This window comes from Phyllostomus hastatus, unplaced genomic scaffold (assembly GCF_019186645.2).
Source record: "Phyllostomus hastatus isolate PE091 unplaced genomic scaffold, TTU_PhHast_1.1 phas_contig_283, whole genome shotgun sequence".
In the NCBI taxonomy this organism is placed as follows: Eukaryota; Metazoa; Chordata; class Mammalia; order Chiroptera; family Phyllostomidae; genus Phyllostomus; species Phyllostomus hastatus.
Genome location: NW_025333833.1, coordinates 15,838,502 through 15,857,436, shown reverse-complemented (window position 1 = coordinate 15,857,436; position 18,935 = coordinate 15,838,502). Strand labels below are relative to the sequence as shown.

Genomic DNA, 18,935 nt, shown 5'->3' with positions numbered 1-18,935 from the left:
AATTGAGACAAGTATTCAACTAACCAGAATGTAGAGCAGATTGAAAGCAGCTATTCTAAAGTCCAAGGTGCTTTGGGGCTCAAGTTAGAACCAGATTTCCAGGCAGAGCAGTGAGGAGTTAGAGGATGGGACCACCTTCTTGCCACTAGCCTCCTTCTGGAAAGCCCTCACTTCCTCCTCCCCTTGGGAAATCAATGCATAGCTTCCTCTGCTGGATTTCTGGGACCGTTGGAGTTTTCAGTTGCTTTCCCTTTACACACTTCACACAGATACAATCATACAGGGACCCAGTTCTTTGAAATTAGGAAAATGAGACCACTGAGTGGGTAAGTTGTGCATGACCTGTGGGCCAGTGACCTCCTTCCTCCCCAAGAGCGGCTGACCTCCTCTCCCACCCTCTATCCCTGTATCCCAGTGCTCAATATTCTGGTCCCTAAGGGGTGGAGGTGGAGGTGCCCCAGGCCCATGTTGGAGGGGGGGCTGGGGTCTGGGCCTCTCTGACCGCTAAGCTCAGGGGTGGGAACTTAACTCGTTCAGGGGGAGGGGGAGGCCTATGAGATTGCTTCCTGCGGCCTCCTGTACCTGCTCCACGCATTGCCCCTGTCCTGAGGCAGTGGGAGCCTGCCATGGAGCATGGGCACTGACGCCCGGGAGCTAGCTCTGGGAAGGAGGAGTGCGGAATTTAGGATTTTATTTCCGTCGAGTGGGATGTGCTCTGGCACCCTCCTGCAAAGCGAGCTCTCCCCTTTCCCTCTGCGTTCCTGCGTGGTGCCTAGCGTAGAGGTGGGCTTGCTGATGGATTGACTGACAGACCAATTGCACCATTAAATAAGTCCTGGGATCTTTTGCTGTGCTCTGTCCTGCAGGTTAATGGAAACAGCGAAAGAAATGACTCGAGAGTCCTTGCCTATTAAATGCCTTGAAGCTGTCATCCTGGGCATGTATCCTTTAAGTCGCACTTGCTTCATTTGACTCCGTAGATGGTGGCCTCACACCACCATCTGAGCACTGGCTGTGTCTTTAACGTCCTAGTTCCACAGAGACGATGGCTGCTGTCTCCTTGGAGGACACTACCAAGCTCCCTGGTGTTTCTCTTTAACTTCCACCATCTGGAGTTGGACTAAGTCAGAGCATGGCTCCTTGGGTCACCATCAGTGTGACCTGCTGGCTGACGCCTGCATCTGGGCCAGCTCTCAGGCCAGGCTTGCTAGTTGCAAGGAGAATTTTAACTTGGAGGGACTAGAGAAACAGTGTGTATCATTGGGGTTTTTTAATTATTATTGATTTTTAGGAAGAGGAAGAGAGAGTGTGTATCATTTTTTAAATTGACTTTTGAGAAAGAGAGACATCAATTTGTTGTTCCACTTATTAGGCTTTCATTGGTATGTGCCCGGTCAGGAAATTGAACCCACAACCTTGGTGTATCTAAATAATCCCCTAACCAACTGAGCTCCTTGGCCAGGGCATATCATTGTTTTGTGTTTTGTTTTGTTTGTGCATTCATTCGGCATTGCAATAGGAAAGGCATCAAGAGGAAGCGGGATTGATGGCATCAATCCCATCTCTGGGGAAGAGTCTACGAGTGGACTGCGGAGGAGACCAGGTAATGGTGTAGCGTCCTGGCTCTGCAGAACATACAGCTGAGACAAAGTTCTGGTCTCTCCCACACTCCCTGTTCCACTTTCCACCAGACTCCTGGCTTCCAGGCCGAATGCGGCCCAGAACACCGTGATGGCACTTACGTGTTAGTGGTGATGGCGGGAACACGATCCGATGGAAGAGCAAAGGGGCTCTCAGTCCTTTGGGGTGATGGCTAGAAGGGACTGTGACCAAGGGAACATGGCAAGGCATGGGCTTGAAAGGTGGCCCAGGTAAGGCCAGTTAGGCCCTTGGGTGCTGTGCTGAGAAGTGTGACCTTTTCCAGAAACACCGTGGGCAGCCCAGTTGAAAGCTCTGGAGCAGAGGTGTGCCGTGACCAGATGTGCGCCTCAGCGAGGTCATTCTTCGGGCAGACTGGAGGGCAGACTGGAGAAGGCCAGGGCTGGGTCTGCAGAGCCAGGCAGGAGCTGTTCCGTAAAGGAGGTGGTGAGGCTTGCACCGTGGTCCCGGCAATGGGGATGGATTTGAGGGGCAGTTTCAAGAGCTAGGAAGGAGGTGGAATTGACAGGTCTTGGAGACCAGCAGGGTGTGGAGGCTGATGAGGAAGGGGTCAGCGACGGTCTGTGCAGGACGGGCTGGAGGGACTAGGAAGACAGAAAGGTGAGAAGACACTTGGGCGCCGGTGTGAACTAAGATGGCAGCAGTGAAGGCGAGGGCGGGCGCTGGGAGTGTCATCAGCACCACGTGTGCTGTGAGGTGCTGCGAGGATTCAAGGGAAGGAGGCAGTGACTCCGCTTTCCGGCCTGGGAAACCAGATGATTGGATAATACTGCCACAGCCCAAGGGAAGGACTTAAAGTAGAAGATCAGACTGATGGGGATTGGAGTTCAGGTTTGGGCGTGTTGAACTTGATGTGCCTGTGGGATGTCAGGTGGAGTATTCGGAGTCCAGAGCTCGGGAGGGGATCTGTGCTGGAAATACAAGCTTGGGAGCTGTGAGTTTAGGGGACTCCAGATACTGTTCATGGAGCCAGAAGAGAAAGGGATCAAGGAAGAAATCTCACTGTTTTTGGTCTAATTGATCCCAGAGAGCCCATAAATGACACTAAGGAGGACAGCTCGAGAGGTAGAAGGAAAACCAGGAAAGGAGACACAGAAATCAGTGGAAGGGTGGGCGGGACAGTGGGGCAGGTCTAGGCTGCTGTCTGGCCCCCTGGACGTTTTTACGGGAAGGGGAATGTCCCCCTGCTGCAGTCTGCGGTGCAATGGCAGGCCCCACCTGAAACAAGATAGTCCACAGGTGCCCAGGCTGACATTTCAAAAATGGAAACTTGAGCCTCACGGAAGCCCCTCCCCAGCCCTCCAGCTGGACCTCCTCCCTGCTCCTCACTGGGATGGAACGCATGCCCTGGGAGCCCAGAGGGAGGGCAGGACCACGACGGGTGGGGGCAGCAGTTGGCTCAGGGCTCAGCACAGCTGTTGGGCAGAGCCTCCTGCAAGTTTAATGGGGGTGAACAATTGTCGGGGATTTGCTGGTGGAGATCAGAGGGGAGATCACAAGCGCAGGCCCCTCACTGGGTGCACCAGTCACTTCAGACGTCTGCTGACGGATGTTTCAGCGCACCTGGACAGAGGCCACTTGCTTCACAGCACTCATGTCCACAATAGTCTTGTCCCTGTGCCAGTTCAGAAATTCCAGCCTTCCTTGAAGTTACAGGAATTACCTACGGACTTTTAGGATTGTGGGGATAGGCCTGTGACCAGCTTCTGGGCCCGTCCAAATCCAAGGGCAGTGTGCTCCTGGTTTTCCTTTGTCCTTCCCGGTGTGACATTTCAGAAGAGGGTGGGGAGGGTGCAGAAACTGGGCTCACACTGCCCAACTCAGGGAAATTTGACTCTTGGACACAGACAAGAAACGCAGACCTGGATTCTAAAAGCTACAGCATCTTCATCTTTGCTCTTTGCTCTGTGTCAGCGTCCCTGTGGCCTGCTCTGCTCTCGGGCTCAGGGAAGGTCCTGACCAGGGTCACCTGTCTGTGCTTCCGCAGCGCCCCCACCCTTGCCCACTGGTTCTGGGAAACCTGTGGCTGCTTCTTGGAAGCCTGTGTCCTCCCTTGTTTTCTCCTGTGTCATTAGCACAGAGTCCAGGCTTCCTTCACAAAGAACCACGGTCTTCACCTGGCTTCTGTGCACGCGCACACTTTCACACACTTGCTGGAGTGGCAGACCTCGGGTTCCAAGTTAGTCTTTGAGGAATGGCAGCTCCTTGGGGGCCCTTGCTGACCCCGGTGGGGCTTAATTATGGTACTAAAGCACTATGGTTTATTGAAGCGACAGGTTCATTAGTAGAGGCACGTCAGGCATATATCCCCAGCAGGCTGGATGCTGGGCACATGGTCCAGGGTCTCGGGCCTCTGCTGTTTTCTCTTCCCTAGAAGAGAACTCCCACCCTCATCCACACTTCCTTGTGCACTCCCTATAGGTCCCAGTTGTTCCAAGACCCAAGGCTTTACTAAGGGCCATAATGATGGAACACATCCTAGAGATGAGTGATGTGTGACAGGCGACCCTGGTGGTCTCTCCTGTCCGATCCCCACTTCTCTATGTGTCTGACTCTGCTTGACCCATAAGACTAATTTTGGGGCCTCTGCTCTGCTCTCCCTAAGATTGCTGGCTTGTCTCTTACAGCACACATCACATTTTAGGTGGTTTTTTTTAGTTGTATTGAGATATAATTGGCATACAGGACTGTGCAAATTTGTTTGCTTGCTTTTAACCTCACCTAGGGACATATTGGTTTTAGAGAGAGAGGAGGGGAGGGAGAGACAGAGGGTGAGAAACATCGATGCAAGAGAGAAACCTTGATTGCTTACCTCCCAAATGTGCCCTGTCTGGGAACCGAATCCACAACCCAGCCAGGGGCCCTGACTGGAGGTCAAGCCCATGACCTTTCGGTTGCTGGGACAACCATCTGAGCCACACTGGCCAGGGTAGGACTGTGGAAGTTTAAGGAGTACAGCATAACAAAAGAGGACAGTTGAGTGGCACCGAGAACATTCGCATTTCTGTGCTGCCATCACCACCAACCATCTCCAGGACCCCCCTCCCCTCCTCCCCAGCCCTTGGCAACCATCATTCTACTTTCTGTCTCCGTTGCGTGGGTTTGACTACTCCAGATGCCTCACTAAGTGGAATTACATAGAGTTTGGCCTTTTGTGACTGGCTCATTTCACTTAGCGTGATGTTCTCAAGATTTATTCATGACATAGCATGTGTCAGCACTATCTGCTTCATAAAGGCTGGACAATATTCCACTGTATGTACATGCCCGGGTGTCTATCCGTTCATCCGTCCATGGACGCTTGCGTTGTTCCCACCTTTGGGCTGCTGTGGGTAATGCGGCTGTGAACTCGGGTGTGCAGATGTCTGTGTTTAATTCTGTTGCATATGGACCCGGAAGTGGAATTGCTGGATCATATGGTAAATCTATGTCTAATTTTTTTTGAGGAATTACTGTTCTGACCCTATTGTGTCCATTTTGAGTCTCTCCCCACCAGACGTGCAGAGAAGGGCCCCACAGCCCTGCCCAGCAGGCTGTTTGGCCAGGAGGTACTCACTCAGTAAGTGTTTGTTACACTGACCTAAACAGCTAAGGAATGCCCTTATGCCAGCCCCAGAGAACTCGCCCCAGAAAGCAAGAAAGAATTTATGTAAGAGGACTCAGAGGGATGTGGTTTCACTCCTGACTGCCAGTTAGTCACCATGATGAAGTGAAGAGACAGCATTTTTATAGACAGGAGTGCTCTATGACTAAATGCAGGGCAGAGGGCAAGGCTGACCTCAGGCCCGTGGGCTGAGTTCTGTTGGCCCCTTGCTTTTGAGGACACCTGGATTAGCAGCCCTTGCTTCTGCCTTGATTCTGGCTGTCATTTCTCCCATGAACGTTGCAGGGGCCTTCAATTCCTGGTCTGCCCCACGTACGCCAGCCAGAGTTAACGTCTGAGAACATCATTCCAGTTGAATAAAAAAATCTTTATTTTTTAAAAAAGATTTTTTAATTTTTAGAGAGAGGGGAAAGGAAAGAAAAAGAGAGAGAGAAATTGATGTGAGAAGGAAACATTGATCAGTTGCCTCTCAAATGCACCCTGACCGGGGATGGAACCTGCAACCCAGGCATATGCCCTGACCAGGAATTGAACTGGTGACCTTTGCGGGATGATGCCCAACTAACTGAGCCATACTAGTCAGGGCTGCATAAAAACCCTGTTAAAAGCATGTCATCCCCTGTAGAAAATCGAGGCAGGAAAAGCACCTTGTTATTGTTTTTTTAATATATTTTATTGATTATGCTATTATAGATGTCTCATTCCCCCTTTGTTCCCCTTTGCCTTGCTTACCCCCTCCTACCCGCATTCTCCTCCCCTTAGTTCATGTCCATGGGTCATATGTATAAGTTCTTTGGCTTCTACATTTCCTATACTGTTCTTAACCTCCCCCTGTCTATTTTCTACTTACCATCTGTGCTACTTATTCCCTGCACCTTCCCCCCATTCTTCCCCTTCCCCCTCCCCCCGATAACCATTTATGTGATCTCCATTTCTGTGATTCTATTCCTGTTCTAGTCCTTTGCTTAGTTCTCTTTTGTTTTTGGTTTTTATTTTTAGATTCGGTTGTTGATAGTTGTGAGTTTGTTGCCATTTTACTGTCCATATTTTTAATCTTCTTTTTCTTAGATAAGTCCCTTTCACATTTCATATAATAAGGGCTTGGTGATGATGAACCTCTTTAACTTGACCTTACCTGGGAAGTGCTTTATCTGTCCTTCCATTCTAAATGATAGCTTTGCTGGAGAGAGTAATCTTCTATGTAGGTCTTTGCCTTTCATGACTTTGAATACTTCTTTCTAGCCCCTTCTTGCCTGTAAGGTCTCTTTTGAGAAATCAGCTGATAGTCCTATGGAAACTCCTGTGTAGGTAGCTGTCTCCTTTTCTTTTGCTGCTTTTAAGATTCTCTCCTTATCTTTAATCTTGGGCACTGTTATTATGATGTGCCTTGGTGTGTGCTTCCTTGGGTCCAACTTCTTTGGGACTCTCTGGGCTTCCTGAACTGCCTGGAAGTCTATTTCCTTTGCCCTATTGGGGAAGTTCTTCTGCATTATGTTTTCAAATAAGTTTTTAACTTCTTGTTCTTCCTCTTCTCCTTCTGGCCCCACTATGATTTGAATGTTGGAACATTTAAGGTTGTCCTGGAGTTTCCTAAGCCTCTCTTAATTTTGTTTTTTTTTTTGAATTCTTGTTTCTTCACTCTGTTCCAGTTGAATGTTTATTTCTTCCTTCTGGTCCAAACTATGGATTTGAGTCCTGGTGTCCCTTCCATCACTGTTAGCTTCCTATATATTTTCCTTTATTTCACTTTTCATAGGCTTCACTTCTTTTATTTTGTGACCATACTCAACCAATTCTGTGAACTTCCTGATCACCAGTGTTTTGAACTCAGTATCTGATAGGTTGGTTATCTCTTCGTTGCTTAGTTGTATTTTTTTCTGGAGCTTTGATCTGTCCTTTCATTTGGGCCCCCTTTTTTTGGTCTCAGTGAACCTGTTACATAGTAAGGGGTGGCACCTTAGATGTTCACCAGGGTGGGGCAATATGTCACTGCGTTGTGACGCTATATGTGGGGGAGGGGTCCGAGAGGGAACAATGGTGCTTGCTCCGCTCTCTGCCAGCTTTCAGTCACTTCCCCTGCTTCCCACAAGCAAATTGGGCCCTTCTGGTGCTGATTCCTGGGTGAGTGGTCATATGTATGTTCTAGGACCCTGTGGGTCTCACCAACAAACTCTCTTGTGAGGCTGGGAGTTTCTCCCGCTGCCACCTCAAACCCCACAGGTGTTTACAGAGCTGGAGCCCTGGGTTGTATGGTCTGTCTCGCTCCCCAGTTGTTCCTTCCAGTTTATCCGCATGCAGACGTGTGACTGCCCACTTTTGCTGGGTCCACCAGCTGCCATCTTGCTGTGAGTCCTCCCAGACCCTCCTACTGGTCTGGATAAGTGTGTTTTCTTTAACTCATTGGTTGCTGGACTTCCATACAGTTCGATTCTCTGGCAGTTCTAGTTGTTTTTTGTTTTTAAATTTATTGTTGTCCTTCTTTTGGTTGTGTGAGGAGGCACAGTGTATCTCCATACACCTCCATTTTGGCTGTGAGTCTTGCTTATTGTTAAGTTTGTACTTATTTAATACTAAAGAAGATGGAAAGTTTTTTCTCTTTGTCCCACATTAATCTGGTTTTGGTGCACACGTAGTAGGTACTCAGAGATATTGAGGGAATCCTCTAAACAGGATTCGTCTGGAAAGGTGGGGTGTGGGCCTGCTCAGAGGCAGAGGCATGGACTCTGTGACCCACGGGCCACTTTCCCTTCCTGGGAATCCAAGCTCTTCGAATTTTCAAGGCCTCTTTCCTCTTCCTTGACTCAGATGATCTAAGCTACTTAACCAATGGACAGCCTTCCATCGAGCGATTCCCCATCAGCTTTAAAACCTACTTCTCAGGAAACTACTTTCACCATGTTGTGCTGGGGATCTATTGCAACGGCCGCTATGGCTCGCTGGGCATGAGCCGAAGGGCGGAGCTGATGGACAAGCCGCTGACCTTTCGGACTCTGAGTGACCTTATCTTTGACTTTGAAGACTCCTACAAGAAATACCTGCACACAGTCAAGAAGGTCAAGATTGGGCTGTATGTCCCCCATGAACCTCATAGCTTCCAGCCTATTGAGTGGAAGCAGCTGGTCCTCAATGTCTCAAAGATGTTGAGGGCTGACATAAGGAAGGAGCTGGAGAAATATGCCAGGGACATGAGGATGAAGGTAGGTGCTGGGAAGGCAAGCGTGCGATGCAAGAGAGCTCTCTCTCTCTCTCTCTCTCTCTCTCTCCGTCTCCCTACCCCCATCTCGTCCCAAGCCCCACATTTCTGGGATGCTCAAAAGTTTCTTGAGGTTATCTTGCTTGGCAGCCACCCTATTAAAACAAAAAAGAAGTCATTTGCTATTTGACATGGATAATGAAAGTCTCTCTTTGCATATGTACTTCAAAAACCAGAGCCAAAGTCAACTTAGGTGTTATAGTTAAAGCAATGTCCTGGTCCACAGTTCCTTCTCTGAAATCAGTCTAAAATGTTAGTCATTCTATCCTAAGGCTCTAGGTATTTTTGTCCTGTTCTGCCTTTTTAAAAAAGGATTTTACTTATTTTTAGAGAGAGGAAGGAAAGGAGAAAGAGAGGGAGAGAAACATCAATGTGTGGTTGCCTCTTGCACACCCCCTACTGGGGACCTGGCCCACAAACCAAGCATGTGCCCTGCCTGGGAATGGAACCGGAGAACCTTTCATTCACAGGCCAGCACTCAATCCACTGAGTCACACCAGCCAGGGCTGTTTTGCCTTTGTAAGAGAGTGGCCAATTATCCCAATTTCCCTGAAACCAAAGATTTTCAGTACTAAAACCAGGAAAGTCCTGGGCAAACCAGGATGAGTGGGTGGGTCACCTGGCTTTATAACCTATTTCAGAGTCACATCATATCTCTGCTTTGCTTGATAAGGAGCAAAGCCCCTTGGCAAAACATTCTGCTCTGGTGCCATAGTAGCCAGCAAAGGTGCAAGCACTGTGCTGGCTTTACGTTAACTAGACTCACAAGCCCTTCTTCCTTCTACCTTGTCACTTCCAATGTGCCATGATGCCTGCTTGTCCGTGTCCCTCCAGGGCTTGTGGGATCACTGAGAGAAAGCCTGTGCAGACACCGAGGACCACAGGGGAAAGGGATTATCCAAGCTCAGACTTGGTCATGTTCAGCACATGGGCATTTGTCATCTCCACTCTGTGGGACCTGGAATGGAGATTCTTGACACACTGAACCTACTCTGTGCATGGCTGGGGTGCGGACAGAGAGGCGGAGGAAGAAGGAGCTAATTTCTGGGGCAGTGCAGATGGGCCTTTGCCTTCCCCAGAGGGGAACTTGCTGAACACTTAAGTGCAGCCCCAGGAGGCCTGGGCACTGGGCTCTGCTGCTCTCTCCCTGTGCTGCCATGGGGAAGGGGGCACATAGTGGAATCACATTCCCCCCCGGACATGGTAGCTGCGCTTCTCGCCAGTGCGCAGGGCGAGAGCGGCACACCTGTGTCTCACACCTTCCCCTGACCTCCTCCCGGAAGTCTCCCAGCTCAGAGCCTTGTCAACCGTGGGGTGCTGAGTGGGCTGCACTGCAGGAAGACTGGAAAACAGGGGCTGTTAGAAACCAGCGTGGTAACTCTTCACGTCGCCTTCAGATCCTGAAACCTGCAAGTGCCCAATCTCCAACCCAAGTAAGAAGCCGAGGAAAATCCTTGTCCCCCCGAAGGAGACCGGCAAGCCCCCCGAGACGGCTCGGCAGGCGAGACAAGTCGTGAGTAGCATTTCCTCAAAGCCCGACACACACGTTTGTGGGGTTGTCCTGGCCCTGGGGACAAAGTGTGTGCTGGGCTTGGCACTGAAACCAAACGGTGATCTCTGGGAGGGCCGCCCTCATTCCTGGGACATCTGTTATGGACAAGGACCCACCGTGCCTGGCACCCCATCACTCTCACTCTACTGACAGTCAGCCATAGACTCAGCGGGAGGGTTAGGTCGGACCGTGTGAGATGGAGCATAGCCCCAAATCCTGGCAGAATGGGAGGAACCCTGGACTTAGAATTAGGGTGCTGGGTCTGCAGCCAACTCAGCTACTGAGGAGCTATGTGATCTGAAGCATGTCACCTTTCTGGGATTAAGTTCTCTTCACCCCCCACAATGGGATTGTTGGAACCGATGAACTTTCCTAAACCCTCATGCCCTCTGTACCCGGCAGACAGTGCGGCCAGCCTCCGTGGGCGGTGGCATCAGAAACACCCACCCACAGGCTCACCCTCTTCCTTGGCTGACGCTGCTCTCCCTCGCTGTAGCGCTGAGGCTGGTGATTCCACGCCTGCTTGTTAGGTCAGAATGCCCCGCTGCAGAAATGACAGATCGGAGGTGCTGAGAATGCCTAGGCTATTTGGGCCATAACTACACTGGGAAAAAGCAGTGCTTTTATTAGTAACAGTGGCTTGCGGTATCCCACGAGGTTCTCACTGTGCTGGAACCCTGTGGCACAGCGCGCTGAAGGCCAGGTTGAGCCCTTGCTCTGCGGCACGTTAGCCTGTGGCCTGGGCAAACCCTTCCAGAGCCTTCCTTTCCTCATCTAACTAAAAGGGATAAAAATGCTTTCCCTGCCTGTCTCGCCAGGTGTTGTCAGGAGCAAGCTGGAAGGGGTCATGGGAATGATTAGTTAATGATGAACTGCTTTTACACACGTGTGGTATCACTGTTACGTCAGTGCAGCAGAGTAAGCAGGCAGAGTTTCACAATTTGCATTCTTCAGTGAAGAAACCAGAACACAAAACCAGTTTGTTATTTGAACTGAGTCTGTAGCTGTCAGTGATGGATCGGGGGCCGGAACTCAGCTCTCCGGACTCTGGGAAGGAGGCGGGGGAAGGGCCGTGTGGTTCTGTCTTTGGAAGAACAGGACAGGACAAAGTGCTGTCAGTGCCAAGGAAGGGTCCCTGCTTGTCTCCATTCCACGTCCCACCCCTAGTCCCAGGGTTCTGCATCTACAGCCAGGATGGTCTTGGCTAAGGTGGTTGGAGTCCAGGATTTGAAAGGAGGGAAATGAGAAAGTGGGAGGTTTCTCATTGGGGGGGTCCTACAGCAAGGGAAGCTGGAAACCAGGATGGTTTCAGCAGAAGTGTGTCTGTTTAGGGAGCAGGGTGGTTTTAAACCCCTCTCCCAAGGCCTCTGACCCTAATCCTGCCCCTGATGCTGACCATCACCATTGACCCTTGACCCTGACCATAACCCTAGGTCTCCTTTCTGATTCAGACATCCATTCATTGCTTTCACTAACAAAGTAGCCGTTGTCTCGGAGGACTATGAACATGTAAACTCTCCCCAGAGGGTCACGCAGCGCAGCGCGAGTGACCCAGAAATAGGAATCGGATTGCCCGCGAAGCAGGGAGAGGGCCTTCTAATCTGATTTGTTATCCTTTCTGCCCAGAGAGGGCCGAGGCCTTCCCTTAGGAGCTCCTAATCTTCAGCAAATGTCGAGCAGTCCACAAAGCCTGCTCTTCCCTCGGGCTCAGGTCCGGAGCATTCCGCCTGGTGGAGTTAGGCACAGCGTGGGTGGCAGCTGTGGGCTTGGAAGGCGATTCCTGTTGGATCCGTGTTACTTGGGCCCATGAGGACTTCGCAGTGCGTGGCATGTCAAGTTTATACCCAGAAGAGGTGACCTCGGGGGACCAGGGGTGGGAGAGCCAGTGAGATCTTAGACACTGGCTGTGCAGACGACAGTCAGGGTGACAAGCGAGGTGGCGGCGGTGGTTTGAGGAACGTGGAGGAAGAAGTGCCTCGGAGTTAGGGCTGTGGGATTTGAGGCGCTTCTTAGGCCTCCAGGAGGAGTGTTCTAGAAGCTGCCAGAAATGCAGGGGTGGAGTTCGAGGAAGCTGGGGAACAGAGGTAATGAGATCAGAGCCATCTACGTAGATGCGAGGGTTGAAATGATGCCTGGACAAGTGTTTGAGGGAGGAAAGAAGGGATGGCAAGGCCCGGAGCAGGCCAGAGGAAGAGAGTCCGAGCAGGGGCTGGAAAGGCATAGTCAGAGAGCGAGGCTGCAGCAGGGCACGCAGGTGCCTGCGGAGGGCAGCTGAGAGGGGCGGGGCCAAGGCAGCAGGCAGCGGGGGAGATGAGGCTGTGCGGTGGATGAAGAGGTAGGGGTGGGTGGACTGCCCTGCCGGTGCTGGGGGCCGAGTCATCCGGCAGGAATGAGGAGGAGAGAGCAGGTGGTCAGTGTCCGATGCAGAAAGGGCGGAGGGTGGAGAGAAGGGCCCCACAACCCTGTCCTCCAAGTCCAGCAAGCAGAGAATCCCCCGCAGGCTCGTGGAAGCATTGCCCAACGCCTCCCGCGGCGTTTCTGATTCCGCAGAGCTGGGCGGGGCCTGAGAACGTGCCGACGGGGCTGGTCCAGGAACCACTCCTGGAGACCCAGCGTTTGATCAATCAGAGCGGGGGAGCTAATGAGGGTCGGGGGTCGGCCTTTACAAATAACGGAAGGTCACGATGAGGGGCAGCTGAGCCTAGTCCTGCCAGGACTTCTAGATAATGAAGTTGCTTAGGTGGAGCTAGAGGGCAGGACCCTGGCCTGGCCTCCATGGCTGGGCCCCACTGAAGTACCGCTGGGAGGACCCCAACTGCTCGTTCTCCTGGGGGCCCGACAGAGGAAGCCGGTCCTCACTTTTTCCCCAGGCCAGCCTCACCCCTTATTCTGCCATGGCCACACACCAGAGCCCCGGACACCCTGGTTCCTAGAGGTGGGGCTGCAGAAAAGCAGCTTCTACCCGGTGCCCTCACCCAGCAGGCTCTCCTCCAGGTGATCTTGCTTTGGGCGAGGAGACGAGACAGTGACCCATTTGGTTTTGACCCAATAACTCTGCCAACTCTGGGAACTCTACTGTAGACTGGTCAGGACTCAGTAGGGTTTGGTGACTCTGTCCCTGAGTTATTATTGCAGCATGACATAAGGCCACCAAGTCATTTCTAAATGTGTTGGCCCAGGGGGTGGAAAATGCCGTAACAGGCGAGAGGCCCCTCAGCTGTGGGGTCCCAACCCATCTGCGTGTGGGTAATTTTAGTGGCTTTCCGTCTCCCCTTTCCTCCCTCCCCCCCTGCAGCTGGAGCTACTTCCAGCCCTGCATTCCTCTCCATTTTTGCACTTGTCTGACTAATCCCTCTGGAAGGGAGGATCAGTGTCACCGGGTTGACAAAGGAGTCAGCTGAGTGGGAGGGCACTCAGCAGTGGCTTCACTGGCGTCAGATGAGACAAGGCCTCAAGAGGGAAACGGGGTCCCCCACTCTCCGCCCACGAGTCCTGTCTCACACTCTGCTCCCTGAGGGGCCTTTAAAGCACCTTCTGCGCAGAACTGGCGAGTTGTCTCCTGTGGTTCTTAGTGAGGCGGGAGGTGGAGGCGGAGACCCTTGTTTTAAAGGTCTGCTGTGAACTCACTTCACTGTCCGTCTTCACAATTCCAGGCCTCCGTCCCTTGTAGCTCTTCCTTCACTGAGGGGCGGCCACGGGGGTTCTCAACAGGGGCCAGGGCGCCCTCTGGGGGAGAAGGGTTAGCAGTGCGGTGGGAGGGGAAGAGAAGAGGGTGCTCCCCACTAGGGTCCGGGGCACCAGGGACGGCAAACGTCCTACAGAGCTCAGAGCGTCCTCCCCAGTAAAGAACCAGTCCACCCAAAATGCAGCAGCGCCCCCACTGGGAACCCTGGATGTTCTTTGGGGTCCTTTCCAACTCTGACAGTGCACGGCCCTACGCCTGCTGCCTGTGACCTTGACCTGGGAGAGCAGGGGTGAGGGGACGGTGGCTTCCTGGCTGGACTGCCTGTGTTAGTTGAGCGTGACAGCAGCTCATGCCGGTCAGAGTGACCACGTGGAACAGACTTCTGAATCGGGGCAAGAGTCCCTGAAGACGCAGGAGAGCCTGTCTTCTCTCCCAGGTCCGGCCCCTTTTTCCTCGGCCCCTCCTCCACTCCTCTTTGCTCTTCATAATTCCCTTTCTCTCTCTTTTTCTTCCTCGTTGATTTGCCTTCTTTGTCATCTCGCTCTGTAGGGAAAAAGAAACCAGTTTATTTCCTTCTGTGGGGGGACAGACCCCACAGTTCTTTCCTGCTGTGTCTCCCTCCTGTGTGTCTCCTTCTCTGCTCGCGCAGAGCACTTCGTTTCTGACACTGCTGGCAACCCAGTGTGTCCCCGCACCAAGCCATCCCCTGTGACACCAGCTGGGTGTCCCGCAGTTGAACTCAAGGCTGACACTGTCCACCAGGAGATAGTGTCTGGTCGCACAGGCCGAGGACGCAGCCCTGCAAGACTGCCTCCCCCAGCACACGCACCGCAGATGCCAGTTGAAAGCCCAGGCTGTCGCTGGTGCTTCTGACCCACCGGCTGTCGTTCAGAGGCGCCAGTGATCCCTCCTCAGCTTCAGTTAATCGGCTAGAGTGGCTCACAGAACTCAGAGACCACAGGTCTGCCAGTTTATTAAAGGTTGTGGCAAAGGATGCAGAGGACTGGCCAGGAGACAAGGGTGAGAGGTCCCAGGTGTGGGAGGTTCTGTCCCCGTGGAGTTGGGCGTGCCACTCTCCCGACGTGGAAGTCATTCTCCAGGCTGGAAGCTCTCGGACCCTCGTGCTTTGGGGATTTCTGTAGGAGGCACGGCTGATCATTAACTCCATTTTCAGTCCTTACCCTTCTCAGAGCATGAGGGGTGGGCTGAGAATTCCAAGCCTCTAATCATGGCTTGGCCTTTCTGAGGACCATCCCCCGCCCAGGAGCCCACCCAGAGTCACCACGTTGCTACATAAGATGTGTCTAGTGCTCTCATCGCTCAGGAAATCCCAAGGGTTTTAGGAGCTCTGGGCAGAATACGGGGATGAAGACCAGACTGAATATTTCCTACCACAAATCACAGTGTCACAATCTCTGGGGGGGTCACGGCTCAGGTGGGCCTTGCCCACCCTGCTGGAGACCCTCAGGGCTGCAGAGGTCACTAAGCCCCACTTTGAGATGAGGTCTCCTTTCACTGCTGGGCCAGGGGCTGGACTGTGGGACTCCCGCTCTGTCCTGTCGTGAAGGATCGGGAAGATGTCTCCAGGCGTCTGGTGGACTGAGGGCCAGGTCTGGTGCTGTTCGATGAAGTCATGGAGAATCAGTTTGTTTCCATGGTCTAATCACACTGACAATGTGTTGAATGGGGCCCAAGAAGTCATTCTCTTTAAATCCCAAGAGAGACAATGTCCCCAAGGGTGAGAAGGAGAGAACTGCTTTGGCATGGAAGGCAGATAGGAACAAACAGAAAGGCACTGACTAGAAAGGCTATGGACGGGAAAGTAAAACCTCCAAGATGATGTGGGGTTTCTTTCAAGGAGAAGGTAGCTACCAACTCTGAGGACTGCCTGGCTTAGCGCCCTGTGGGATTTCAGGTGGTCCAAGGTCCTCGGGGGACGTGCGGAAAAAAACAAGAAGGCCTGTTGGCCTTATCAGGGGAGACTGCCTTGGGCAGAGGGAGTGCGCCCAGGGGTGTCCAGGGCTGACCACTGTAGATGGCCAGACAGGGTGGGGGCTCCTAGAGAGGCTCTCTGTCCCAGAAGGGAGAGCCCGGGTGCTGCCCCCTGGAATCTCAAGAGCCTGAGGCTCCTGGTCCCTGGCCAGAGCCCCCTGCTGGAGAAGGCTTGGAGGAAAGGGCAAAGGGCCGGAGGGTCTCTTCAGAGTCGGATCTGCCTCGGCTGAGGCCCGTTGACGTGGCGGCTGCAGCTGTGTGCCCGGTCGGCTGCAGGCTGGGAAGTGAGGAATGCGAGTGAGGAGCAGGACTGGCCTTGAATGAGCATGGCAGGTGTGAAGGGACTGGTCCCCCATCCCAGCATTCCTCCTGAGGAGGCCCACATCGGGGCCTGGCCCAGCCTGATCCCTGCCAGACTAGACAAGAGAGGAGGGCCCGGGGTCTCCAGTTAAATGCTGGGCCCTCACCACCCTGATTGAATCTGATCCACACCCTTAACAGACTGGGGTTAAGGTTAGAGTTGCACCTTTGCCACATGGCCCCTCCTAGAATCCCGAGTCCACGAAGAAGACAGCCAACCCGTGTCTGAGTGTGAGGGCGAGTGCGTGTGAACATGTGGGCACGTGCACCCCCACCCTAAGGGGTTGTGACCTCAGGGTCACAGGGGAGACAGGAGCAGGAAGTGTAGGTGGACTGACTGGTGGCCTGGGCATCCCCTTCGGGCAGCCCTGAGTGGACACAGATGGCTATGCCCCTGAAAGTGTCTCACACTTGAAGGGGACAAGCACGAGGTGAATTTGCATCAGGAGAAAGGGAATGGATATTGGCTCCACCAAGAGCAGGAAGTGCTACTGGTCTAGGTAACTCTAAGACCTAGAAGGTTCTTGGCACAAAGTGTTGCTCAATAAATTCTTGTGAATGAGTAAGTAGCAAGCAGGTCTCAGGAGCCTAGCGCCCCTGCTGCCACTCGGGCCCTCTGATGCCCCCTCCTGGCAGCCTGGCAGAGGGGTGGCAGGGGTGAGAAGTGAGGGGACGAGAGGCCCCGACACGGCCTTCAGTCCCTCAGTCAGAGGCCCAGAAGAGAGACTGGGTGGGTAGGGGGAACCCTAGAGGCCTTATTTCCTTTACTGCTTCTTGTCCCAGACCCAGCCCCACACAGGCACGCGCCAACCTGCGTGTTCAAGGGTGGACCGTTATCCCCAGCGGGTCCCCACCGTGCTGCCATCACTTTTGGGTTCCGAGGCTTCCTGTGGCTTCCCTGACGTCAGCATCCCATCCAGCGGAATCTCTTCCTCGTGGGCACCGGGGCCGCCTCAGGGCGTGTGACAGCCTGGACGTGCCACACGTAGGAGATGGTGCACTCTGCCCCAGCTGTCAGGGTTCAGGCAGCAGGGGCGAATACCCCATGTCCTTCCTTCTCCTCAGACCTCTCCACCTGCCGCACCTCCTCCCTGACCTGCCTCCTCTCGACCCCGGACTGCAGCCCGAGGTGGGGTTCAGGATCCACTCGGGACCAGGCTGTCCAGCAGTCACCCCGGTTTTTCCTGTATACATGTGACAACAGGCACAGCTGGGGTTGCCCACTCGTGTGTCCCCTCCATCCCTGCACAAAGTGCGCAAAGAAAACCTGAAGTCCCCACCCCCTCTTCCCACATAACAGAAGGTGGCCCGAGAACCTTTCAAAAGGAACATCGGTTGATTTCTTTTCCCTTGTTTGGACTGGGGAGGGGTTTGGAGAAATACATTATCCGGTCTGAAATAATAGCTGTGGATCCGATGAGAGGTTCTGGGCAAGAGCAGGCCTGGCTGAGTCATCGTCCTGGTGCTTGTGTTTCTTAAAAATAACCCCCCTCGCAATATTCTAATTCCAGCCAGGGGAGCCCTTGGAGGAGGCCTCCCCCCACGCGACAGCTCGCCCAGCTCTGCTCGTGAGAGGAGCTGGCGAGGGCTGAGCATGTTCCTGGCCGGGCGCACAGGCAGGTGGCGTGCTGTGGTAACCCACTTCTGCCCCTCGCCAGGCCGGGAAGTGGCAGCTAGTGTGGCTGGGAAAGAGAAGGGTTTCACCTTCCAGGTAGTTTGCCAGGAATCTCATTTTAAAGCATTTCCTGCCAGTATTAGCCTCCTCCCACCCCCACTAGGTTCTGGGTACCTGCGGGGAGGGGCGAGGATGCAGGGGAAAGAGACAACCTGGTCCCTTCCCTTTGGAAGCCCTCACACCGCTGCCACTGCGGGTCCACGTTGAGCTTTCTGAGCGGGCGTGCTCCCCAAGTGGCTTTCAAAGGTAAGGCAAAGCCTCTCCTATACAGAAAAAGACACTTTTCTTCCTACTCATGAATTCTTAGAATGTTGTCACGGTGACTTGACTTCCTGGCTTAGGACTTTGTCTCTGTTAAAATAAAAATATCCCCTGATAACGATAACACATCAGCCATTTACACATTAGTGAGAACTCGACCAAAGTTTGTTGAGCATTTCAGGGTATTCAGCCGTGGGGATTCAAAGGTGGATTTACTTGATCCTGCTCTCAAGTTGGTCACCGTCTCCAAGGCAGGCCGAGGCTTATGAGCCTGCAGGATTCTCGAACAGACGTACAAAAGGAAATGCTGTAGGAAGTCGGAAAATTGTTCGTGGGAGAAGGGGCATTCGGGTCGGCCCTCGAAGAGCGACAGGAGCACATGGGACAGGGTGTTCCATAGCCAAGGCGCGGAGGCAGGAGTGGCCATGGTGTCGTGCTCAGGTGACTGGGAGGGTGCTGTGTGTGGGGTGCAGGAGGACGTGGGCTCCGGATTTGGGGGACAGCCTCTGGCTCTGCCACCTGCCAGCCATGTGACTTCACTTTGAGCAAGTTCCCTGACTTTCGGTGTCTCTGTTTCCTCCTCTGTTAAGTACGTAGGAACAGCACCAACCCCGTAAGGCTATGGTGGGAATCAACTAACCCATATAACCCTCCTAGAACAGTGCCTGGCACACGGGAAAGCCTCAAACACCAACGTCGGCATCCAGGAGGCGTGGGGGAGGCGGGGCTGGTGCTCAGGAACAGTGCTCAGGTTCTAGAAAAAGTGGCCAAAGACACCAAATGAAGTGCGTTTGCTCTCAAGGGTGCCGACAGCAGAACACGAGGAAAAGGAAGGGGCGGTGTTTTAGGAGTACACAAACTATAAAAACGGGGGTGGAAATTCTGTTCCCCGAG

At 53.2% G+C, this 18,935-nt stretch overlaps 1 protein-coding gene across 1 annotated transcript in view; it reads left to right on the top strand.

Moving 5' to 3' along the window:
- Positions 1–18,935, top strand: part of VASH2 (vasohibin 2) — a 38,998-nt gene that overhangs the window by 12,811 nt on the left and 7,252 nt on the right. The window contains exons 5-8 of the mRNA XM_045838439.1: positions 270–326; positions 867–941; positions 8,079–8,460; positions 9,914–10,029. Coding sequence (XP_045694395.1) covers positions 270–326; positions 867–941; positions 8,079–8,460; positions 9,914–10,029 — 630 coding nt within the window. The remainder of the gene's footprint in view (positions 1–269; positions 327–866; positions 942–8,078; positions 8,461–9,913; positions 10,030–18,935) is intronic.